We start from the raw sequence: 26,415 nt of genomic DNA on the forward strand, positions 1-26,415 counted from the left end.
TTCTCTCACATCTTCTCCAGTGTTTATCATCTTCCTGTTTTGTTGTGTTAGCCAATCTGATACATGTGATATGGTATCTCTGAGTTGTTTTGATTTGTGCCTCTCTAATCAGTAGCGATTTAGAGCATTTTTTCATAAGACTATAGATATCTTTAATTTCTTCCTCTGAAAACTGCCTGTTCATATCCTTTGACCATTTATCAATTGGGGAATGACTTGTATTCTTGTACATTTGACTCAGTTCTCTATCTGTTTTAGAAATGAGACCTTTATCACAGACACTAGTTGCAAAAATTCTTTCCCAGTTTTCTGCTTCCCTCCTAATCTTGGTTGCATTGGGTTTGGTTATGCAAAAACTTTTCAGTTCAATGTAATCAAAATTATCTATTTTATACTTCATAATGCTTTCTGTCTCTTGTTTAGTCAAAAATTCTTCCTTTCTCCATAAATCTGATAAATACACTCTTCCTTGCTCCACTAATTTGTTTATAGTGTCAATCTTTATACCTAGATCATGTATCCATTTGGACTTTATTCTTGTGTACAGTGTCAGACATTGGGCTATGCCCAGTCCCTGCCACACTGTTAATCCAGTTTTCTCAGCAATTTTTGTCGAACAGTGAGTTCTTATCCCAGAAGCTGGGGTCCTTGGGTTTATCAAACAGTAGATTGCTATATTCATTGCCTACTGTGTCTTGAGTACCTAGCCTGTTCCACTGGTCTACCTTTCTGTTTCTTAGGCAGTACCAAGTGGTTTTGATAAACTGCTGCTTTATAATACAATTTGAGATCTGATTTAGCTAGGCCACCTTCCCTAGCATTTCTTCTTTTCTTTAGTTCCCTTGATATTCTGGACCTTTTGTTCTTCCAGATGAATTGTGATATTATTTTTTCCAGCTCTAGAAAATAATTATCTGATGGTTTGATTGGTATGGCACTAAATAAGTAAATTAATTTAGGTAGAATTGTCATTTTTATTATATTGGCTCAGCTTACCCATGAGCAACTGATGTTTTTCCACTTGACTTTGTGTGAAAAGTATCTTGAGGTTGTGTTCATATAGTCCCTGGATTTGTTATGGCGGGTAGACTCCCAAATATTTTATAGTGTCTACCCTAACTTTAAATGAGATTTCTCTTTCTATCTCTTGCTGTTGGGCTTTGTTACTAATATATAGAAAAGCAGAAGATATGTGTGGGTTTATTTTGTAATCTCCAACTTTGCCAAAGTTGTTTATTATTTCAAGTAGTTTTTCACTTGATTCTCTGGGATTCTCTAAGTATATCATCATATCAACTGCAAAGAGTGACAACTTAGTTTTTTCTTTGCCTATTCTAATTCCTTCAATTTCTTTTTCTTCTCTTATTGCTACAACTAACATTTCTAGTATGATATTGAATATTAGTGGTGATAATGGACATCCTTGTTTCACCCCTGATCTTATTGGAAATGCATCTAGCTTATCTCTGTTGCATATAATGATTGCTAAAGGTTTTAGGTAGATACTGCTTATTATTTTATGGAAAGTTCCATTTATTCCTATGCTCTCCAGTGTTTTTAATAAGAAGGGGTGTTGTATTTTGTCAGAGGCTTTTTCTGTATCTATTGAAATAATCGTGTGGTTTCTGTTAGTTTTTTTGTTGATATGATCAATAATGCTAATAGTTTTTATAATATTGAACCAGCCCTCCATTCCTGGTATCAATCTGACCTGATCATAATGTATTATTCTTGTTGCTGTATTCTTTTTGCTAAAATGTTATTTAAAATTTTTGCATCTATATTCATGGTCTATAATTTTCTCTCTCTGTTTTGGCTCTTCCTGGTTTAGGTATCAAAACCATATTTGTATCATAAAAGGAATTTTGGAGAACTCATTCTTCCCCAGTTTTCCCAAATAGTCTATATAGTATTGGAGTTAACTGTTCTTTAAATGCTTGATAGAATTCACTTGTAAATCTATCTGGCTCTGGAGATTTTTTCCTAGGGAATTCATTGATGGCTTGTTCAATTTCTTTTTCTGAGATGGGGTTATTTAAGTTTTCAGCTTCCTTTTCTGTTAATCTGAGCAATTTATATTTTTTAAAATAATCATCCATCTCATTTAGATTGTTGAATTTATAGGCACAAAGTTGGGCAAAGTAATTTCTAATTATTGTTTTAATTTCTTCCTCAATGGAGATTAGTTCACCTTTTTCATTTTTGATATTGGTAATTTGGTTTTCTTCTTTTTTTTATCACATTGAGCAAAAGTTTATCAATTTTATTGGTTTATTTATAAAACCAACTCTTAGTTTTATTTATTAGTTCAGTAGTTTTCTTCATTTCAATTTTATTAATCTCTCCTTTGGTTTTCAGTATTTCTAATTTGGTATTCAGTTGATGATTTTCAATTTGTTCTTTTTCTAGCTTTTTCAGCTGCATACCCCATTCATTGATCTCCTCTTTCTCTGTTTTATTCATTTAGGCATTCAAAGATATAGAGCTTCCCCTAAGAACTGCTTTTGCAGTATCTCATAAGATTTGGTAGTTTGTCTCATTATTGTCATTCTCTTGAATGAGGTTGTTGATTGTTTCTATGATTTGTTGTTTAACCCACTCCTTCTTTAGGATTAGGTTATTTAGTTTCCAATTAATTTTTGGTCTATCTTTTCATGGCCTTTTATTACATATAATTTTTAGTGCATTATGATCTGAGAGGGGTGCATTGACTACCTCTGCCTTTCTGCACTGGATTGTGAGGTTGTTATGGCCTAGTACATGGTCAGTTTTGTGTATGTGCCATGTACTGCTGAGAAAAAAGTATATTCCTTTTTATTCTCATTCAGCTTACTTTAGAGATCTATCATATCTACCTTATCCAGAGTTTCATTCACCTCCTTAACTTCTTTCTTGTTTATTTTAAGGTTAGGTTTATCAAGTTCAGGGACGGGGAGGTTGAGGTCCCCCACTAGTATAGTTTTGCTGTCTATTTCTTCCTGTAACTCCCTTAACTTCTCCTCTAAGAATTTGGGTGCTATACCACTTGGAGCATTTATGTTTGGTAATGATATTGCTTTGTTGTTTATGGTGCCTTTTAGCAGGATATAGTTTTCTTCCTTATCTCTTTTGATTAGATCTATTTCTGCTTTTGCTTCGTCTGAGATTAGGATTGCTACCCCTGCTTTTCTTACATCAGCTGAAGCACAATATATTCTGCTCCAACCTTTTACCTTTACCCTGTGTGTTTTCTCCTGTTTCAAATGTGTTTCTTGTAAACAACATATTATTAGATCATGGCTTTCAATCCATTCTGCTATCCATCTCCATTTTATGGGAGAGTTCATCTCATTCACATTCATAGTTATGATTACTATTTGTGTCTTTCCCTCCATGCTCTTTCCCACCATTTTTGCTTGTAGTTCTCCTTTCTCCCTTCCCCTTCACAACAGTTTTAATTTTTGACCACCATTTCCCACAGTCTTCCCTTCCTTCTTTCAGCCCTCCTCCCTTTTACTCCCTTTTAGCTTTAGTACTTCTTCCTTCCCTTTTAGCCTCCCCTCCCCTTACTTTCCCCCTTCCCCTCCTACTGCCTATAGAGCTAATTGGATTTATATACTTAATTTAAATTAGTTGTTCCCTCCTTGAACCAAATCAAATGATAGTACCTCTCAATCAGTGCTTGTCTCCCTCCCCTCTTTTCCTCTACTGTAATATAATTTTGTATTTCTTCCTGTGATGTAATTTACCATTTTCTGCTTCCTCCTTTTCACATCTCCTGTTACATTCCTTCACATATTTAAGTCACATTTTTATCATCACATCATTTACTTTATACCCATTCCCTCTATCTATGTATATCCCTTTTGTATTTCATAGTAGATATACAATTCTCAAGATTGGCAAGTATCATCTTCCCTTATAGGGAGGCAAACAGTTTGCCCATATTGAGTAACAAGTTTTTCTTTTCCCCTTTTTACCTTTTTATGCCTCTCTTGAGACCTGTGACTGAAGATCGAATTTTCTATTGAGTTCTGGCCTTTTTATCAGGATGGTCTGGAAATCCTTTATTTCATTGAATGTCCATTTCCTTGCCTGAAATGTTATGCTGAACTTTGCTGGGTAATTGATCCTTGGTTGTAGTCCCAGCTCCTTTGCCTTATGGAATATCATATTCCAGTTCTTTGGATCTTTTAATGTAGAAGCTGCAAGGTCCTGTATGATCCTGACTGTAGCTTCTTGATATTTGAATGGTTTCTTTCTGGCTGCCTGTCATATTTTCTCCTTCACTTGATAGTTCTGCAATTTGGCAACAATATTTCCTGGTGTTTTTAGTTTGGGATCCCTTTAGGGAGGTGAATGGTGGATTCTTTTGATGACTGTTTTGCCCTCTGAATCTAGCACTTCTGGGCAGTTTCCTTGATGTTTTCTTGGAAGATATTGTCCAGGCTCTTTTTTTTTATCATGACTTTCTGATAGGCCAATAATTCTTAAATTTTCTCTCCTGGATCTATTTTCCAGGTCAGTTCTTTTTTGAATTAGATATTTTACAATTTCTTCTCTCTTTTCATTCTTTAGATTTTGTTTTGACTGATTCTTGATGTCTCATAGACTCATTAGCTTCTACTTGCGTAATTCTAATTTTTATCAAATTGTTTTCTTCAGTTAACTTTTGCATCTCCTTTTCCATCTGTCCAATTATTCCTTTTAAGGAATTATTTTCTCCAATTAGTTTTTGTACTTCCTTTTCCATTAGTTCAGTTTTCCTTTTTAAAGAGCTGTTCTCTTCATTGAATTATTTTTTCATACTTTTAAAATAATTGGCCAGTTTTTCTTCTATTTTCTTCTTCAGCTCTTTGAAGAGTGGTCTTTGTGCATGCAGGCAGTTCACAGTCCCTTCTGAAGTTTCAGATGGCAGTACAGTCTCAATACTGACCTCTTTGGTATTCATGTTTTGGTCCTTGTCCCCATAGAAAGATTCTATGGTCTTTTCCTTCCTGCTTTGCTTTTTACTCATGATGATGATGCTTTGTGTATTGTGGCCTCTGGTTCTTTTAGCTAGAAGCTAAAGATTTGCCCTGGAGGTAGCTTGTTAGGTGTGGGGGAGGGCTGGTCTGATCACAGGAGATCTCCTCAGCTGAGCTAGAGCAAAGGCAAGCTCAACCTTTGGTGCTGCCCTGTTGTCTTCCCTTTTCCGCTGTAGTGCTGAGGCATGCCTGAGTTCCTGGTGTTGGTGGTTGTGAGGCTCCACCCCCCTGGAGCTCTGGATCTCCTCCTGGTTTGCTGAGGTTGGGCTGTCTGGGATATCTCCAATCTTCCGTCACAGTAAGAGGAATACTCCTTAGCGATTTTCCTAACCTTGTGCTGTGAGACAGTTTGCCCCTTCTGCTGATCCCACTGATCCAGGATTTTTCTGGGGAAATATTTTATAGTTCTTTCAAAGTCAACAAGGGAAGGGGGAGAGAGTATTTACCTTTCACTCTGCCATTTTGACTCCCAGAAGTTCAAGTAGGTGACTAACAGATATTTAATCTGTGGGCTGATAGTCTCAGGAGGAGCTGCTGCTGATACCTGGGGCACTATGGCTCTCATTTGCTCGGCTCCACTGGACTCCAGCCCTGGGCTACTGTTCTGCCGTGCTGCCACTGCCCCAGAACATCCTAGGGCTTTCCTATTTAACTCTGCCATGGTGGGGAGGCGCTGCACTGTGCATTGCATGCTCCTCTACCCCTGGGGAACAGAACCTTCCTGTCGATCTTCCAGTCTGTCCTGAGCTGTGAATCTGCCACAGTCTGTTTGGAGTTGGATTCTGTACCTTCAAAATTTGGTCAGATTCTCTTTTTAGAGGTATTTGAAGGAGCTTGTCTAAGGTAAGCATTTGCTCTCACTTGCCCATCTTGGCTCCGCCCCCTAGGCAGATAGTTATAATGCAAGTTAGAGTGAGACAAGTACGTAGGAGAGGTTAAATAGGCATGAGACATTTGGGGAGAGAACAATCACTTCTGGTTGAGGAGTCAAGGTACCCTTTGCATAGTAGGTACCATTTTAGCAGCTGGATTTTGAAGAAAACAAAGGATTTTTATTAGGCAGAGGTGTAGAGGAAGGATATTTCAGATGTGGGAGATGGTGGATGCAAATGCATGGAGAAATCTTGATGAGATTGAAGAATATGTAGCAGTCTAGTTTTACTGGGAAATAGATTGAGTGAAGGTCAGTTAATGTAACAAGATTGGAAAGGAAGATTGGATCCTCATTTTGGAGGGGCCAGAGTAAGGAATATATTTTATAGGAGCCATTGAATGTTTCTGAGCAGGGCAATACCATGAAGATTATTTTGGCACTTGTATAAAGGAAGACATGAAGAGGGAAAAGGATAGAGGAAGGAGGCCAATTAGGATAATATTATAGTAGTCTAGACGAGGTAATAAGAGTCAAACATGGCAGTCATCATTGGAAAAGAAAGGAAGGATCAGATAGATATTTTGAAAGTGGAATTCATGGGACATAGTACTTGATTGGGTGTGGAGGATACAGGAGGGGGAAATTGATGAGCCCAAGGGACTGTGATAACAACCGTAGTGTCAATAGTACTAAGTAAGTTAGGAGACTGTGTAGGCATTGTGAAAAAAAATGATTACTTGCTTTTAACGTTGAGTTTGAGTTACTTGTAGGATATACAGATGGAGTTTTACATCAGACATATGAATATTTAAGACTGGAGGTCAGCAGAGATTGGGGCAAGACAAATTTGGGAGCCATTCACATGGAGAAGTATTAGTTGAAGCCATGGGCATGAATGACATTGCTAAGGGAGTGAGACATCTTGAGAGAAGAGAATAGGGACATTGACAGAGCCTTGGAAGGTGACCAACTTTACCAAACGAGAGAAAGAGAAGGAACTGTTGAGGAGACAGAGAGAGTGGGAGTTCAGAGTCAGGAAGAAAACTGCAGTACTGCTTCAGTACTGCAGAAGCAAAAGGAGAAGAAACTATCAAAAAAGGGCATGTTTGGCAGTATCAGATGTTTTAGTAGAGATCATATATAGCTGATGAGGATTCAGAAACGGTCTTTGGAATTGGCAGTTAGGAGATCCTTGGTGACCTTGGAGAGAGTGGTTTCGGTAGAGGGATGGAGAAGGAAGCCCCATTGCAGAGCATCAGGGAGTGACTGGGCAGGAAAGAGAGTGAGCAAACTCTTTATTTTAAAAGTATGGCAGGGGAAGTCTAGGATCAGAGGAATGTTTTTCTTTTTTTGATTCCAGAATCCTATACAGCTGTGTTTACACATGAGGAATAATGTAGAGGAAGAGATTGGACATGAAAGAGAAATGATGATCCACATAATGCATTCTTGGAGTAGACAGGAGAGGAAATGGAATCAGGGACACAAGTGGGAGGATGAGTCTCCGCAAGGAGGGCCTGCTCTGAGAATGGAAGGAACGCAGCAGAGAATCAGATGACATTCAAAGCTTAAAAGTGTGGAGGAGGGGAGATAAGGAGCTCATACTAGGTGATTTAAGTTTTTTGAGCAGAGTAGGAAATCGAGGCATCTGAGAAAGGGTGAAAAAAATTTGTTTAGTAAAGCTGCAGATGATTTTGAGGGAGGACAAAACAAAAACAGTTGTATCATGAATGTTTGTCTCCTTTCTTGCCCTAAACCTCTACTAGTGGCAGAGGCCAAAGACTCAAAGCAATGATTCATGGAGTGAGAAGTATATCTCTAATACAACTCCTCTGTTTTCTTGAGATAGACCTCTACAAAGTAACTCACATTGAGTATTTACTTACTTTAAGATTCATTTGAAGCTATTAAAAAAAAAAAAGACGGAAACTTATTTAAAATATCACTTATAAAACACAGAATGTTGTCTGTTTGGAATGTAAATTTCTTAACTTAAGGTCCAAGACTTTACAGTTCTATTTTGTAAATTTCGTCTGGCATAGTTTAATCACATAGTACTCACTTTTAATGATGTAAATTTTTATTCTCTTAAGGGTGAGCATCTAAGGATGCTCTTAGCATTCATTGGAGGGATGATTGCATTTAGAACGAGTACTGGAGTTCAAATCCTGTTACTCACTGATTACTTACATAACCTTAAACAAGTCACTTAACACCTCTGGGTTGAGGTTTCCTTATTTGCTAAATGAGTACATTGTACTATATGGCATCCAAGGGCTCTTTCAGATCTAAGTCTCTTAGCCTCATATAGCACTTACTTCTGCTAGACAGATGCCATAAGAATCTCAAGCTCAGCTTGTCTTTAATGGAACTTATTATCTTTCCCCTACAACCTACCGTTTTTACTAACTTCACTGTTTCTCTTAAGGGTGCCTCAGGCCTTGACTCTTCACTCTCCCTCAATCCTCATATCCAGTCTCTTTTGAGGTCTTACACATTTTTCCTTCTCAACAATTCTCCTATCCATTACCTTTCTACTTTCCATTGTTATCGTTCTAGGAGTGCTCACCTCTTGCTTGGATTATTTTGACAGCTGTCTAATTAGTTTCCCTGCTCAGACTCAATCAATCATTCAGTCAGTCAGCAAACATTTATTAAACACCTGCTGTGAGCCAGGTACTGTTCTAGGGATTGATAAAAGGGCAAAAATGAAACAATTCCTATCCTCAATGAGTTTGCATTTTATTGCTTTGTAAACCTTAAAGTCCTTTATAAATGCTTGTTAGTTATTATTATTCAGAGACACACTACATATGCATATATGCATAAGCTAATTTGATGGGGAAGTTACTCACTATCAGCTGGACAGATCAGAAAGGACATCAAGTAGAAGGGAACTAGGGATTATAAGAGGTGGAAAGGAGGGGGAAATTCATTCTGTGCATGATGACTAGTCCTCACGCAAAGACATGAAGAGACAAGACATAGATTACCATGTCTAAGGAATAGCAAGAAGGCTAATCTGGCTGAACCAAAGAATACAGGAATAGAAGGAATGTATAATATGCTCAACAGGTAAGTTGGTGCCAGATTGGGAAGGACTTTAACTGATTAACAAAGGAGTTTGTGCTTAATCCCTAGATGCACTAAAGAACCAGTGGAGTTTATCTAGCAATGAAGTAACATAGTCAAACCTGTGGATTAGAGTGGGGAGAAACTTGAGAAAAACTGACCAATTCAGAGACTATTATAGTAGTCCAAGCCCTAAGAGATAATAAGGACCTTGATGACAATGTTGACTGTCTGAGTAGATAAAGTAGATGATTTTGTGGAGTTAGCATTGGCAAGATGACAGCAGATTGGAAGGAGGAAAAAGTGGGATGAGGAAGAGTGAGTAGGTGAGGATAACACTGGTATTAACCTAGGCAGCTAGTGGAAGGGTAGTGTCCTTAGCAGACCTAGACAGTTTTGGAAAAAGTGCTAGTTTGTAGGGAAAGATAACGATTTATCTTTTGGATGTGGTGAATTTGAGATCCTTGTGGGACATCCAGTTCAACATATCTGATAGACATTTGGTGACATAGAACTAGAGCAAGAAAGGCTAGATCTGGCTGTATAGATTGGGGAGATTTCTGCATATAGATAATAATTAAATCCCTGGAATCTGACAAAGTTAATGAGAATGGAAGTGCTGAAGAGAAGAGGCCCAGGAAAAAGTTGTAGGATATACCCCAAAGGGGTAGGGAAATGGATGTTGATTTAGCAAATGAGGTTGAGGTGGAAGGGTCAGATAGGGGTTCATGATTGAATTGAGTATAAAAATTATTTTAATAATACATATGTTAATTAAAATATTTTAAAAACTTCATCATTCATTCCCTACGTCATGTTTTGTAAACATTGGATATTCATTTCTGTTAAAAGTCTGTAGTGGTTTAAATGTCTCTTTAATTCTGGTTTCTCAAAGGCCATTTCTCCCAGAGGGGTATATTATTATAATTGCTTACTATTTATTACTGAAATTGAATTTTTTTGGAGAGGGAAGCACAATATTTCTAATGGTTGACTCCAGCCCCTAAAACTACTTCCCATAATGATTTGTGAGCACTTTAAAGAAGAAAAAATAAACACCTAACAAAAGAATTTAGTATAGCATACATCTAATTTTACTTTTGGTTGCTTGGAGAAATCTTAGAAGAATTTTTCTGATATTAGCCTTGGGAAGGTTATGAAGGAGTTTTTGAAGGATATATTTGTTTGCATTTCAATGAAACATAGTATTTCTATTCAAGTTTTATATTTCCAATGAAATGTTTGAGTATGGTAGGATACATTCTTTGCTTGGATGATGGGTTATCTTCCCCAAATACCAAATTATATAATACTTTTTATATCAAAATAAGGAATGACAGTGGTTTCAGGGATTATTTTGAGATATTCTAGCTCCTAGCATTCTAGGTTGGACATGGCCTGGAGCTGTTGATAAATACTGATGAGGACTTGGCTTTTGATTTGATATAGGGAACTTCTAGGTGAGGAAACTATTGGTGCTGGTCAGCATCTTCTCTGCAATTTATAGTTTTCAGAAGTTGCTTCATGCACTAAGAGGTTCAGTGACTTCCCTGAAGGGTAGTATAGCCAACATGTGTCAGAGGTGGGATGTGGACTCTCATCTTCTTGGCTGCAAGCCAGAACTCTATGTATTATATCTTCTGGTGACAGATTGAGATGTAATAGAATGTCTTAGAATGTAGGATGGTAGCAAAGATAAGCAAACAGGAATGGAGATATAGATTTGAGAGGCACAAATATATAAATAATAGTTTAAATCACATAATAGATAATCCTTTCAAGATAGAAAATGTATTGGTCTATCTTGCCTTATTCACTTTGTCTATTTCTGAAAAGTTACTTGTAAATGTAGAATTTGTCACTTGACGCATGATAATAGACATTTCTTAGCATGAATCTTTGTTGAAAAATAATTTTTTGTAAAGCAAATGGTTATTCTTTTTTTATATAAATCCAGATTTTGAAAAATATTTGATTTATTTAAATAAAGTAACATCACTAGAGTAATAATTGGAAAACCTTAAATTAAACCATAGGAGACTAGTTGATACATTTAGCTAAGCATAACAACAACAAAAGAAAGAAAGGAAGGAACAGACAGACTGTATAGATGAATGAAGAAGTCCAGGAAACTCTTGTGCTGTTGGTTTCAGTTGCCCTATAACCAAGACACGAAAGTGTCATTCAGTCAATCAAAAAGAATCTACTGAGTTTTTCTTACATGCAATGCTTCTGGGATAGGTACAGAAGACATCTATAAAGCTTGTCATCAAGCATCTTTCTTGTGGAGAAAACTAGTGCACTAGTGCAAATATGCAAAACAATAGAATTAAATTCTGAATTGTGCCATCAACTATAAGCACTTTAAAAGCTCAGAGGAAGTCCCCCAAAATTGAAGTGCTCAAAGATAACTTTGTGGAGGAGGTAAAGTGTGAACTGGATCTTGTAATTCAGTAAATTTCGGATAGGTAGATAAGGGAAGACAAATGTGGGAAACAACATGAGTGAAGACTCATGAAACAGGAAGAGTTATGCTTATTCTTTTTTAAAAATATATTTATTTTTAGTTTTCAACATTTGCTTCCATAAGATTTTGAGTTTTAAATTTTCCCCCTCTCTCCTCCCCAAGATGGCGTGCATTCCCATTTCGGCTATAGATATACATTCATATTAAACATATTTTCACATTAGTCATGTTGTAATGAAGAATTTAGAACCAGTGGGAGAAACCATAGAAAGATGAAACCCCCCCCCCCAAAAGGAGAGAGAGAGAGAGAGAGAGAGAGAGAGAGAGAGAGAGAGAGAGAGAGAGAGAGAGCAAATTGCATGCTTTGATCTGCATTTGGATTCCATAGTTTTTTTTTTTCTCGATATGGATAGCATTTTCCATCATGAGTCTTTTGGAGTTATCTTATATCCTTCCATTGCTGAGAAGAGTTAAGTCTATCAGAGTTAGTCATTGCACAATGTTGCTGTTATTGCGTACAGTGTTCTCTTGGCTCTGCTCATTTCACTTAACATCAGTTCATGTAAGTCTTTCCAGGTTTTTCTTAAGTCCACCTGCTCATCATTTCTTAAGGAATAATAGTATTCCATTACATACATATATCACAACTTCTTTAGTGATTCCTCAACTTATGGACATCCCCACAATTTCTAATTTTTGGTCACCAAAAAAGGAACTGCTATAAATATTTTTGTACATGTAGATCCTTTTCCCATTTTTCTGATCTCTTTGGGATACAAACCTGAAAGTAGTGTTGCTGGGTCAAAGGGTATGCATAGTTTTATAGCCCTTTGGGCATAGTTCCAAATTGCTCTCCATTCACAACTCCACCAACAATGCATTAGTATTCCAATTTTCCATCTTCTCCAACATTTATCATTTTCTAGTTTTGTCATGTGTATCAGTAACTACCCCAACATACAGAGGGGGACCTGCTATCACAGGTTCTTAGATCTGCATTCATAAAAGGAAACAATCATTTTAATCAAGCACATGTATGATTCCTTTAACCAAGTTCATATATCATTCAGATGAGGACTCTGGGAAACTGCTAAGGTGCCCCCACCCTAAATTTCAAAGAAAATACAGAGAAATCAAAAGATCAACTAACATGGCTTCCTCTGCTTGAATTCAACAGACAATTGGACTTCAACTGTCTGACCATAGTTACCAGAAAGCGAAGCACGACATCTGGGTTCTCAAAGCTGGAGGCACCTTAGCGATTTCCCAGAGTCCTCATCTGGCACTCAAACCTTCTTACCAAAAATTAAGTCCCCAAGTAAAACCTTACCCTCAGAGTATTTATACCTTTTTTAGAGTCAGAGGATATCCCAGCACTTGAGAACCAGTGCCCCATTAAGAAAAGGTGTGGGTATTCCTACAAATCTTCCCTAATCACACTTCCCTTAATAGGCAGGCCCATTAATGGGTGGGGAAGATCTTTAATCACATCAACAATATAAGTACATACACTGTTTCTGGTTAAAGGAACTCTTGTTTCTGTACTTTACTTCTAATAAAGACTCCTAATTGATAAAGGGAAGATTACATGAGGCACTTGGTTATACTAAAACAAAAAACAGCAAAAGATCCTATTTTGATTGCCATCACATCATGTTAGCCAATCTCATAGGGGTGATGTGGTACCTCAGACTTGTTTTGATTTACATTTCTCTAATCAGTAGTAATTTAGAGCATTTTTTCATATGGCTATATATAGGTTTAATTTCTGGGAAATGATTTGTATTCTTATAAATTTGACTTAGTTCCCTATATATCTTAGAAATAAGTATGCTTATTCTCATGGAGTGATGAGTAACCCCAATTTGATAGAGGACTGCTGAGTAAATGGAGTCTTTGGGTATAGCCACTTATCCATAATGGAAAGGGGAGAATGCCCAATAGGGCTGATAAATCAAATGATGCTTTCTTCATAGTTGTGAAAACCTGGCACACATATAAAATCTGAAGACAGGGAGAAATGAGTATAAAGATTAGTTTCATTATGTAGAAAGTATTTTGAGTACAGGCAACTGAGAGCTGTAATAGTTATCCATTTTTATTCTGTTAGGGTTTGGGTCAGAGGAAGAGGGGATTCTTTTAGCTATGAAAAGTAATCCTCAATTCTTTTTCAAGCTGAAGAGATTCTCTCTCTTTTTTCCTCTTTTCCCAAGTCAATGTGAGTACATTTATATTAAACAATATAGAATGCAAGAGTTTTCTTCTCTCCATGCTCAGAAAATTACATATTCAGAAAGAGGGATAAAGAGAGAAAATTTAGTAATGTGAATTTCTCAGCAGTTAGGGAAGGGCAGGTTTTGATTAGGCATATGATATATTTTTTCCCTTTTGTATAACTGTCTATATACAAAATATACATATTTATGTTTCATACATATACATGTGTAAATATGGTTATAATAAAAATATACACATGTGCATATTAATTTAAAATTAAAGGGATCACCTTTGGCATGAGTGAGATAGTATTGAAATTTATTATGGGAGGGTGGTCCCTCATATTATCAAAGATTATCAGGGCACCTAACAGTAAGTGAGAACTTTGGGCATGTATTTCACATTACAAGAGAAGCTGGGCCAGTGATCTTTTCCCCATTGTGTGAAACATTGAAATAAAGCTTTTTCCCCAGAATACTTTAGATTTAATCCACAGTTGATGTATTACCTTAAAGTATCTTATTTATGACAGAATGAAAAACTGATAGTGTTTTTACCTTTATGTTTTAATAAGACTGTTTGCATCTTTTGGAGAAATAAAATGTAAAAATTCTGGATCTGACATTTGTTCATTAGAAATTGTTAGTATTTCTGGCTAGCTCTTTTAAATACTATCTAGGCGATCTCAGTTTTTATAAGAGAATATAGCCATTAATTTTTTTCTACAGATTTAGGCAACAGAAGATTTGTGAAAACAAAATGTATTGATCTCATTTATATTCCATTGATGAAGGAACACATGCTGGTCTCCGCTCGCTTTCTGTCCACTAATATGAAATCCTTGTCCCTGCTTCTTTGCTGGTAGGTTTTTAGAAGTTCAGTGAGCAATGCAAATCGCCTGAAGAGTGGAAAATTCCCTTGTCACACAGATGCCCTTATCAGCAGCAACCAGATGGAGCTCTGAGCAGGAACATTTTCAATGTTAAATTGCTTTTTTTTCCCCTTGAGTAGAGAGGATTAAAGCATTCCTTCAGAAATGGGTGGCAAATGCTGCAACTTAAGGATATTAATATTTTGAGGAGTTAGTATTTTTAGAAGCCAAAATATGGAAATATCTTACCAAAATATTTCATACTCAAAACTTAAATATTTCCAAATGTTTTCTTATAAATAAAATAGTGGTATATTCTTTCCACAGTGTAATGTAAAAGAATTAGTTTTAAGTTTTGTAAATATTTTTTAAATGATGCCTTTTTTGTTACTGATATAAATTCCATATCTTGCATATAAATTATTCAGTTTCAACAACAGAAAAGTGTGTTTACAGAAAATAGTTTCAGAGAGAATATTATATATTGTCTGATCTTTTTTTTTTGTAATGAAAGGTAAAACAGTATTTTGAAACGTCCAGTTTAAATATTTTATAAAATTTTATGCATGAATTTGGTACAATTTATTAGAACTTCCCTATACCATTAAAGTACTTAGAAGTAAATTTTTGGTTCTCCATGAATTCATCTGTAGAACTAATTAAAATACACTCATTAATTATTGCTATGATATAAGCTAATAATTGCTAAGCACTTTGCAAATACCATATTATATTATTAATGTTAGTAATAGTAATGGTAGTAATGTTCATAATTGTTAGTAGTCATCTGTGTGTTTTCTAGAGAATTTATCTTGGAGGTTGATTAAAGAGATTGCTTTTTATAGTTCCGTGATATCTTTAGGCTCTTCTGTTACTGATGGCGTCTGTAATATTTAAAATGTTGCCTGAACTCTGATAGTTGACCTGTTTCTCTCAAGGAAAATATATATATTTGTAGTTTGTATTAATGAAAATATCAGTGGTTAAAAATACGTTTTTTGTATATTTTTTTCATTAAGAATATAAACAGTTTCATGAACTATTTTTAGAGATTTTTTTCCCCCTTAAGGCCCAGTTTTTCATGGTTGTTTTTTTTTGGGGGGGAGACAAAGGTTGAAGTATGGCAACAGTTATAGTGACAAATAGAATTTTTTCACTGGTGCAAATCTGAATATGTAGAAAAGGGTGTCAGAATTGGTTTCTTTTCTGAATTTACACCTAAATATTAGTGTATTAATTAACTATACTTTCACATATAGCAGTGGAGAGGAGAGGTTTCATTTTTATGTGTTTATATTTATGTAATTTAACCCTCAGAAGGACTAAGCTTTTAACCTAATGACTTTGTAAATTGTTTCAATGCTTTATTTATAGAACCAATTTGGAACTGGAGCTGATTCATCGTGGAGGGAATTTGTGTTCAGGTGGAGCAAGCACAGCTGGCAAACGATCTTGTTTGAGTGAGTATTTAAAATTATTAAATTCAGTTAACTTTTGAAGTAAATATTGAATTTTCAGAAACAAGTATAAAATAATTAGAATAATTTGAAATTTTTCCATATTTCTTTAAATTCACAACCTTTTACAAGGCTAACCACATATTTCCCTGATTTTAAGGTATATTTGTGATCTCACATAACATACTCAGGAAGCAAATAAATTTACTAATGAAAGAAGATTGTATTCCCAGCTATAAAAAAATAATTGGCTTTTTCATCCCCCTACCTTAGTTCTTTTAAAGGGGAACTTTTACATTGAATAGTTTTAAGAAAATACATTATAGATACTATTTATTTTGCTCATAGATTTCTTTCTAACATCCTACTAATTAAATTTGAAATAAGTTTGAAATGTTATTTTGTTCATAAAATTTCTGTATTAGTTTATCACGTAAAAATATTTTTCTTTTTGTAGTTGTGTTATTGATTCAAGTCTAATTTGCATATTTAAAAATATTTTTAAGAGTGTAATTTTAGTGCTATACTTAGCCCTAATTTTAATCGTCGTTTAGCAGAGTGATAGTCAAAGGTAGGCACAGAATATTAATTGTCACAGATTTATATGATTACTGACCAAATCCCTCTTTCCTTAGACTGTCCCTTCTACCAAAAAAAATAAAATGATGATTGATTTTTTTGGGAGGAGGTGGAAGGGTTAGAATATACAGCTAGTTTTTCTAAAAAGAGTAAAAGTAACTTTTCTAAAAAGTGATCAGTACATATTTACTTTACTATGTTTGCCCTCATGCATACTTTAAAAATAATGCGTATATCTCATTGCAGTTTTTTTCCAAAGATGTGTGATTTGGGGGGAAATTATCAAGATAATCCAGCAATACTAGTATAAAAAGTTAAATGTATGAGAAGGTTTAAATAATTTTGAAAATTATTAAGACATTTTTTAGAATATACTAAAATGATACCTTGCTGGTTATACATAAAGTTTGTGAATGATAATTTACTAAAGACTAGGTTAACTATTCACTTGTTGGAACATGTGCATAATTAATGTATTTACATGTATTGTAAATTAGAGATATATTGAAAAGAGTAACATGGCACCAAGAAGATATCCTGGTTTTTACTTCTAGTCTGTTTGAAATTATAGGTACTGTGCTTTTCATTATAGAAAATAATACTATTTTAATACTTATCCTTACGTAACATTGCTATATATAATTGAGAGAGAATTGTACTTAAGAATTCAGTAAAGTGGTTTCAACTATAGGCCTACTCTTTTCTCAGAACCTTGCACATACGTTAATTTCCAAATATCTGAACCGTTTTATGAGAATGCTAGTGACTATTATGTCATTTTATAATCTCAGTTTCAACTTAAACTCTTAAGAGGTGTGTTGTCTGACTTTTATTTATTTATTGTTTTTGGATTTTACATTAGTGATTTGTAGATGATTATATATGGTAAAAAAAGGGCTTGCTAAAAATTCTTTGTTAATTTTACTCTAATTGTGAGGTATAGTTTAACTTTAATGTAATACTGTAGTTTTAATGTTATTTCATTGCTAAAAATCTTTTGTAGATTTTACCCTAATTGTAAGATATATTTTTTTGTAACTTTAATGTTATTTCATTTTCATTTGATTCCTTATTTCTTATTTATGTTCATATGATTTAGACAACTTTTAGCCAGAATGTCTGTCTTGGAATAAATTATTATCCCTTTGAAATACACACTTTATTTTAATATATTATTTGTTTTTAGTATTCCTTTCTTTTTGAATTTTGAGTACTAGAAAATTATACTTCAATTTGCATGCAGAATTAATCTGTTCTTTCTCTGAAAGTGCATAACATTTTTTCATCTTGAGTCTTTTGGAATTGTCTTGATCATTGTAACAGAGTAGCTAAGTTTTTCACAGTTGATCATCGTGACAACGTTGCTGCTTCTGTGCACAATGCTCTCCTTGTTCTTCTCATTTCGCTCTGCATCTATTCATATAGATCTTGCCATGTTTTTTTTTTAAACCACCCCCATTGTCATTTCTAAAGCACAATAGTTTTCCATCACAATAATATGCCACAACTTGTTCAGCCATTCTCCAATTGATGAGAATCCCCTCAATTTCTAAATCTTTGCTACCACAAAAAGAGCTGCTATAAATATTTTTGCACATATACGTTCTTTTCCTTTTTCCTTGATCTCTTTGGGGTACAGACCTTTTTGTTGTTTAATTGTTTTAGTCATGTCCAACTCTTCGTGATACATTTGGGGTTTTCTTGGCAAAGATACTGGAGTGGTTTGCTATGAAGAAATGAGGCAAATAGCGTTAAGTGACTTGCCCAGGTTCACCCAGCTAGAAAGTGTCTCAGGCCAGATTCTTCTTGACTTGAGGCCCAGTACTCTAGCACTACCTAGTTGCTTAGTTTAGATCCAGTAGTGGTATTGCTGGCCTTAGGCCCCATTATCATTTTTCTGAAACTTTACTTGTAGCTGCTTTCACGTTGTTTTCTTCTTCCAAGTTTATATCTTGGTCTTCCTGCCGCCATAGTAGCTTTTTATGATCAAGTTCTTTTTGTTTGTTTATTTGTTTTCTCATTTTCCCTGTCTATTTCTTGACTTTGAACTTTATGTTAAAGTTGATCTCTCCTTATCTGGGGTAGGAGGCACTGTGCTTCTTTGTGTTGCTGTTTTCAGAACTAGGTCTGGAAGTCTGCAAGTTTTTGGTATTTCTAAGTTGGTGTTATCCAGGTAGAGATGTGGGCACTGCTTTCTCAGATTCTGCTCTAGTTTTTACACAGGATTGGGCCCTTGCTTCCCTGCAGTCATAAGTACTAGAGCTTCTCTTGACCTCTGAATGGTGACTGGCCCCCGTTTCCTTGTGATGAATCATAAGCACAACTGTGACCTAGAACTGCTTATGTGCAATAGAGTTGCCAGTCAGCACTAGCTGCACCAGTGCCAACAAAGAGTCTCCTGTATTCTCTTTCTGACAAATTTTCTGACCCCATTTACCATCTTTGGGCTTAGAGCTCCTAAAGCTGCTATTGCTCCCTCCAAGGCCCACTGCTGACTCTGGGCCTTCACTCACCCCAGTGTTATAGACCTGTCCTGCTGACCTTTTGTTGCCTCTTCCTCCCCAAAATTTGATTTGAGGCATTATTTTAAAGTTGTTTGTAGGAGTATGTTGAGAGAGTTCAGCTGGATCCCAGCCTGTGCTCTGCCTCTACATTTACTCTTAAAGAAGTCTTCAAACAGTCTGTCATTTTTTTTTTCATATTGATTTAAAAGCACCAGTGGCTTATCAAGGTGAAAATGTCTGCCTCCAATCTAATATCTGGGAAAGAATTCACAGTGGGGACAGTGAGCAAAAATAATCTATTACAGTGTTGTTGGTATTTCAAGTCTTATCTATCAATCAAGTTTTCTAGTTGTTTAAAAGATTTTTTAAAGAGTAGAAAGAATTAAAAATAAAACAGTGTCCCTAGATGAAAAACATTTACACAAACTACTTTTAGGTAATCTTCCTATGTTGAATAAGTAGGTCCATTAATAAACAATGCTGTTCTTTGTAAGGACTGCATTTTGTTCCACAAAGGTGTATATCAATTGTAATTTTTTTTAAAGTCAGATTACTTGTGTAATGTATTAAGAAAAGTTCTTATTGATTAGTCTCTTGTATATGATTTGAAAGTACATAAGAAAAAAATCCATAAATTCTTGTATGGTCTAGAATTTTCATATTTGAATGATCTTAGTACTTTTCTACAAAAATAAATGTTGAATCTTGGATCTTGATTTAAAGCGATGATATGTTAGAAAAATGATTTTGTTTTTGACATTTTTGTTAGGGATATTAAAGCACAGAAAGAAATCTTTTCTTCCCATAAAATCCTTATCACATTCTGTCTTTAAACAGCACGTTCACTTCTGTCTGTGTTGAATCTGGATCTAATCTCTATCTCAAATAAATTCCCTTAAAATATTTTATAAAGAGATTAATTTTGAAATGTAAACCAAGAGAGGCAGAGTCAAATACCTGCTTTGACTCTTTTGTTACTGTTTCTGAGTTAATCTTGATTAAATCTATCATTTTATTTAAAAAAAAAGCTACAGAGTCTAAATAGTGAATATCTCTCTTTGTTAATCACCGTAGGCTGTCCAGCTTAGCTTTATTTGGGCAACTTGACAAAATTCTGTTGGATACTTAAAAAGTGAAATTTTGATATGGTCTGAGAGTCTGAGGAAATTATTTTGACCTTCATTCCAAGCTGCAATGAAGGCTGTATAGGTTTAGTGTAGAATATCAATGATGAGCCTTTAGAAAGTTATCCTTTGGTGGCCTGACCTTATCCTTTAAATACTTTCACTTTCATTGATTACTTCAGGGGATCTGTAAAATAGTACATAGCCAGAATTACACGTTCTGTTTCATTAATAGTAAAAAAAAAAAAAATTATGCAAAATTATAAGGGTAGTAAAAACAAAAATACTATCAAAATAAGAGAAAATTGCCCTGACCTAAGGAGGCATTGCAGCAAAGTAGAAAGAATTCAGGATTTAGAAATCAAACTCTGACTTCTATTGACTTTGTGAACCAAGACAAGTCACTTCCATTTTCTGAGTCTTTGTAAAAATAAATGGTTGGAATGGATGACATCTGAGGCCCCTTCTAGCTCTAAATTGATGTTCTGGCTGTTGTTTGACTAGACACTAGAAATAAGTTTTTTCTTCCTGGATTATTATGTAATATGATGAAATATCATCTGTTATAGGGAGACATTTACTTTAAATCTGAAATAATTTATATAGGGCCAATGTAAAGAATGTTGACTTTTATTTGTTTTACTTTACTAGGGATATTACTGGTGAAATTATTTAGTGTGCTGCAAAAATATTTGTTTTTGTAAATACTGGGCTTCATTCTGTTATCATACAGATCTATATGTCTGATCCCCCTAGTCAGAGGTATCCTTGATATGGTACTTAGTAATTAACTCTTTGAAGTTATTTATTATCTAAGTAGGGACAGCGACAGACACAAGGGCCTATGATTGCATTAGTATAGGGAACTCTCAGAGGGAGAAACTCTATCTCCCAATTCAGGTCCACACTTTCTCCTGAGTTTAGGAAAGAATAAACAGAAGAAAGACATAAATCATAGCAAGGCTATGTGCTCTCGGCCTCATGCTGGCTCTGAATAAGAGAGGGTCTGAGACTTCTGTACCATCTACAGCTCCCACAGTTCATTCTCCTTCTAGGGCCCTCCAGGCTAGAAATAGGTCTTATGTGACTTCTTGTGTATGTGTTGTGAGGATTATGCTGGAGTCTCTTTCCATCCACCATATCTCTATCTGTTGTTCTTTGGGTCGTTTTTAATTTTGATGATTAGGATTTCCTTTCCTGAACTTCATATCATTTTACAGTCCTCTGAAATCCTTCCCATTATCTTCACCTTCACTCCTAAATGGAATGAAGAGATGGCCCTCCTCTCTGCTAATGTTAACTCTTCTATATTGCCATGATCCCATCCTTGCCTGTTTTCTCTAACAAATTGCTCCTGCTATTATTCTCATTCTCTCTAATCTTCAGTTTCTCCCTATCTACTGTTTTCTTCCCTACTTTCTTATGTACATTCTCATGTTTTTTCTTATCTTAAAAAGTCTCTTTCCCTTTTTAGCTAAAAAAGCCATCTCTGCTCACTGCTTCTACTTCATCTCCCCATATCTTCTACAGATTCAGTCTCAACTTTATCATACAACTGAAATTTTTTCCCCAAAATTACTAGTGACTTATTATTTGCTAAATCTAATGACTTCTTCTCATTGCTCATCCTTTTTGTCCTCTACAGCATTTGACACTGTTAACCACCTTTTCCTCCTATATACTTTCTTTGTTTTTCTGACTCTTCTTGCCTCTCACCTATCTGAACTCAAAGCTTTCTTCATCCATGTCATACCCACTAACTATGGGTGTTCCCCAAGATTCTGTTTTGAGTCCTTTCTTCCTGTAATCTCACTGAATGATCTTATTAGCTCTCGTGGGTTCAGTTGCTATCTCTATGCAGATGATTCTCAGAGCCATGTATCCTTTCTCTTGAGTCTCCAGTCCATTATCACCAATTGCCTGATGGTGACATTTTAGACTGTATGTCCTACAGGCATCTCAGACTCAATATATCTAAAACAGAACTCAATATCTTCCCCCCCCAAAAGAACCCTATGTGATAAGTATATAAAGAAATATAATAATAAATATAATAAAACCTATGTAAGAAATACTGCACATTGTTTTCAAAGCTGCCCAGCTTTTCTTTGCTGCTTTGTTGGTTTTCCCTTGTCCTCTACTATGCACTTTTTGCTTTGTTTTCCTCTCCTGCCTGCCAGGAAGACTATAGTTAAGCTCGGATATATTTGTGTGTGTGTATAAGCACATACATATACACAGATATCACACATGTATACTCATACACATACACTGTACTACACTTATTTCCTTCTATTATCTGTTTTTCAGAAGGTGGATACCATCTTCCTTCATAAGTCCAAGACTTTCCATGTTTTTCTAAGGCAACAACATCTTTCCAATCATCCAAATTCACAACCTTGTTTTCATCGTTTACTCTACCTTCTCATCCCACATATAGAGTGAATGGCCACATCTTGTTATATCTTCACCTCTCTCTCTCTCTCCTCTCTCTCCCTCTCCCTCTTCTTCCCTCCTTCTCCCTCTCCACAAACCACCACCCTCAGTTAAACCCTCAACACTTCTTCCCTGTACTATTTCAGTACCCTCCTAAATAAGCTCCCTCTCTTAAGTCTTTCCCTACTCCAATTCATCCTCCACTCAGTTGTCACAGTTCTTTTCCTAATGTCTACATCTAACCATGTCACTCCACTATCAAGGCCTCCCTGTTACTTCTAGGACATGCAAAGGCAAAAGGACAGGAGTTTGGATGTAATGTCGGAGAAACTTCAAGAAGGGTAGTTTAGCTGGATTATATAATGAAGGCAAGTAATGTGTAATATGCTTTCAAAGCTTGATAGGGACAAACACCTTTAGCAAGCATACAGTTCTTAATTCAAGGGCTTGCTTAGTAGTAATAATTAAAGAAGAGTTGAACAAAATAATTTCTATGCTTGTATTTTTCAGAAATACAACCACAATTTCAAAAATTATGTATGAATGAAAATACATTTGTTTGTCGGTATGTCTGTGTGTTTACACACACATAGATACAAATCCATATTGTTATATACATATGCCTGTCTAAAATCTAAAGTCTGTGGTTAATTAGCTATCAATTTTTATACAAAGTAATACAATGTAATATGCATATTGTTAAGAAAAATGCAGAACTTGTTCTGCTTTTTTAATTCTAATTTTAAATTATGCTATCCATTTGAAGTTAGCATAATTAAAGCTTAAGGAAATATAAAGACCAGTCCAGCAGTTCTTTCAGATTTCCTCCCATCTGCAGTAATGTCTGTTTTTTGATTAAATGCATTATGCTACATTAGTCTTGTATAAGCTGTAAAGTTAGTTAGATACTGCAGAAAGTGGAATTTTTTGTTGTAGGTGAAAGTAGACTTCGTTGTTGTAGCTTACTAATGATCCTTAATATGATGAGAATAAGTAGGTCAAATAGAGTTTTAGTAGATTGAGTCATGAAGGGTTTGCTGATATTGGGAAGTGAATATTAGGAATGATTGATGGATCTACTTGTCAACTACTGTATCAATATGATGATAAGAATAAAGTAGACACATTGAATCATATGTTTTACATTTAGATGGTCCAAAATTATTCTTATCGAAGCACTTCTAGATTGTCTTTGTGTGTGTGTGTGTGTGTGTGTGTGTATAGGTGTATGTCAAAAGTGAGTGAATCAAAAGTGAGCCTTCTGTGATTTTGTAATGAATTTTATATATGAGGGTAACATGCTCAGTTTACTCATTTCCAGTCAGAGAATTTCTAGAGTGGTGCAGCCAGGTAAGAAATAAGGAGATATCTGAGTTGGGCCCTCTCCTTAAATAAAGGTTTGGAGTTCATGGTCCCACTCTACAGTGAAAGGGAGGTAGAGGGTAGTGATGAGGTGGATGGAGTACCAAAACTGATGAAATCTTATAGGATGGATGATGAAATTATTCCAATAATGAGTCAGAGAAGTCTCAAAATAGTGCAGTCAGGTGAGAGATCAGGAGGTATACTGTGTATTCTGATACTCTTGATGCTTTGGAAATTGATTAGTTGGTGGTTTTCACATGAAAACATTGCTGTTTTGAATCAGTGAGATACTTTGATGGCTACAATCTCATTTTTTAAAAATTTTTTTCTTTTAAATACAAAATGAAAAAAGAAAACACATTACCATGTACACAGCAGACCATAAGAGAGGATTCAATATAAAACAATAATGTTTCCTTTCAAGAAAACAATATAATAAATACTATACATTGTTTTCAAAGCTGCCTAGCTTTTCTTTGCTTCCGTCTTGGTCTTCTTTTGTTCTTTGCTGTGTACTTTTTACTTTATTTCTACCCCCACCCCCCAAGAAGGCTACAATTAAACTTGGAGATATATATATATATATATATATATATATATATATATATATATATATATATATATATATATATATCTCCAATATATAATATTCACACACACATATATACATATACATATATACACACCTACACTCTATAATATATATTGGATATATATGCATAAATATAGATATTATGAACATACACATATATACTCATAGACATATATGTAAGACCATACTATGCTTATATTTCCTCCTATCATCTGCTTCTCTGACGGTGGATAGCATCTTCCTTCATAAGTTCAAGTCTTTCCGTGTTTTTCTAAATCAATCAGCTCATCATGTTCTACACCACAGCAATATTCCAACCCAGTCACATCCTGAGAGATTGTCTATGAAAATGTTTTCCAAATTTTTTGCATTCTTTTTATTCTTGGTTAAATAGGTTTTGTTTATAGAAGAAAATTTTAATTTAAAATAATCAAAATTAACCTTTTTACACTTCAACAATTATTGTAGTTTAAGGTCTGATCCTGCTGAATCTGCTTCCTTTACATCTTTTTTCCCTGGTTCCTTTGAAGTGCCTGACCTTTTGTTTTTCCAAATGAACTTTATTATTTTTTCTAACTCAGTAAAATAATTTCTTAGTATTTAATTGGGATGACATTAAATAAGTAGATTGGTTAGGTAAAATTGTTATTTTCCAAATTATATTGGCTTTACCTAACCATAAACAATATATTACTTCAGTTATTTAGATCTGAGTTTATCGTACAAAAAATGTTTTATGTTTATGTTCATATAGTTTCTGTTGACTACAATCTCATTTTAAAGAAGTGATATTAAAAGTAACTACCTCTTCTAATTTGTTTTGTTTTCCTCAAAAAGAAACTATCCATATTGCAACTTTTGGTTATATACTTTTTATAATTTAAATTTGAAAAACATTATTTTTCTCCTTACTTGTAATGTTCTTTAATCTTATACTGCCCTAGACAAAATACTATTTTTATGGGATTAGAGAACACTATTCTAAATTGCCATAGTAATTCTTCAGCTGTGAAAGAAATTATTTATTAAGTCAGATAATTGAAGCAACCTCCAAGTTATTAATAGCTTTTTTATGTTTCTTTGTTGCTCACAGACTTTCAGGGGCTCTGCATTAACTAGTGATAAGTGACCAAACTTCTGGTCTTTAAGCCTTTCCGTAGTCTGACCCCACTGTAATTTTCCATTATGACTCTAAAAGCACATCTTCTGCTTCACACAGTTCAATTCAAATAAATTTAGTTCAATTCAGCAAACATTTATTAAATGCCTACTATGTATGTGCAAGGTTCTATGCATACAAAGACAAATATGAAAGTTCCTTGCCTTCAAGTATTTTACAGTCTGTGGCCAAATTCATCTACTTATTATAGTCCCTTAGTCATATTCTCCAGCTCTCTTCCTTTTCATTTTCTTTATATTTAACCAAACCATCCTCATCATTTAGAGCTTAATTCAAATTCTGCCACTTTTTTCCTTAAGTTGTTTCAGCCCATTGTAGCCCAGGATAATTTTTTCTTGTTGGTGAACTTGATAGCTTTTATTTATTTATTTTTTTTACCACTAATTTGAAATCATTTATTGCTTTGTAATCCTGTCTTAAATTGTTATTTGACTTTTCATGTTACTATGCTAGCTGATGGAGATAGAAAGACTAAAATTGTTCCTTCCCAGGGAGGGGCATGTATTCTACTGGGGAAGGAGGGAGGGCTCCAGCATATACAAGGATAAGTAAATACAAAATAGACACAATGTAAATACAAAGTAATATCAGGGAAAAGATTCCTGTAGAAAGTAGTACTTGAACTGATTCTTGAGGGACTTTCAAGGCAGTGTAAAGATGGAAATGATTCT

At 34.8% G+C, this 26,415-nt stretch overlaps 1 protein-coding gene across 10 annotated transcripts in view; it reads left to right on the forward strand.

The window, feature by feature from the left end:
* UBR3 (ubiquitin protein ligase E3 component n-recognin 3) overlaps positions 1 to 26,415 on the forward strand; it is a 314,350-nt gene that overhangs the window by 208,645 nt on the left and 79,290 nt on the right. For all 10 annotated transcript variants that reach the window (XM_072612278.1, XM_072612269.1, XM_072612275.1 and 7 more), the window contains one exon: positions 15,882 to 15,967. In XM_072612278.1, coding sequence (XP_072468379.1) covers positions 15,882 to 15,967 — 86 coding nt within the window. The remainder of the gene's footprint in view (positions 1 to 15,881; positions 15,968 to 26,415) is intronic.

Source organism: Notamacropus eugenii, chromosome 5 (genome assembly GCF_028372415.1).
Source record: "Notamacropus eugenii isolate mMacEug1 chromosome 5, mMacEug1.pri_v2, whole genome shotgun sequence".
Classification (NCBI taxonomy): Eukaryota; Metazoa; Chordata; class Mammalia; order Diprotodontia; family Macropodidae; genus Notamacropus; species Notamacropus eugenii.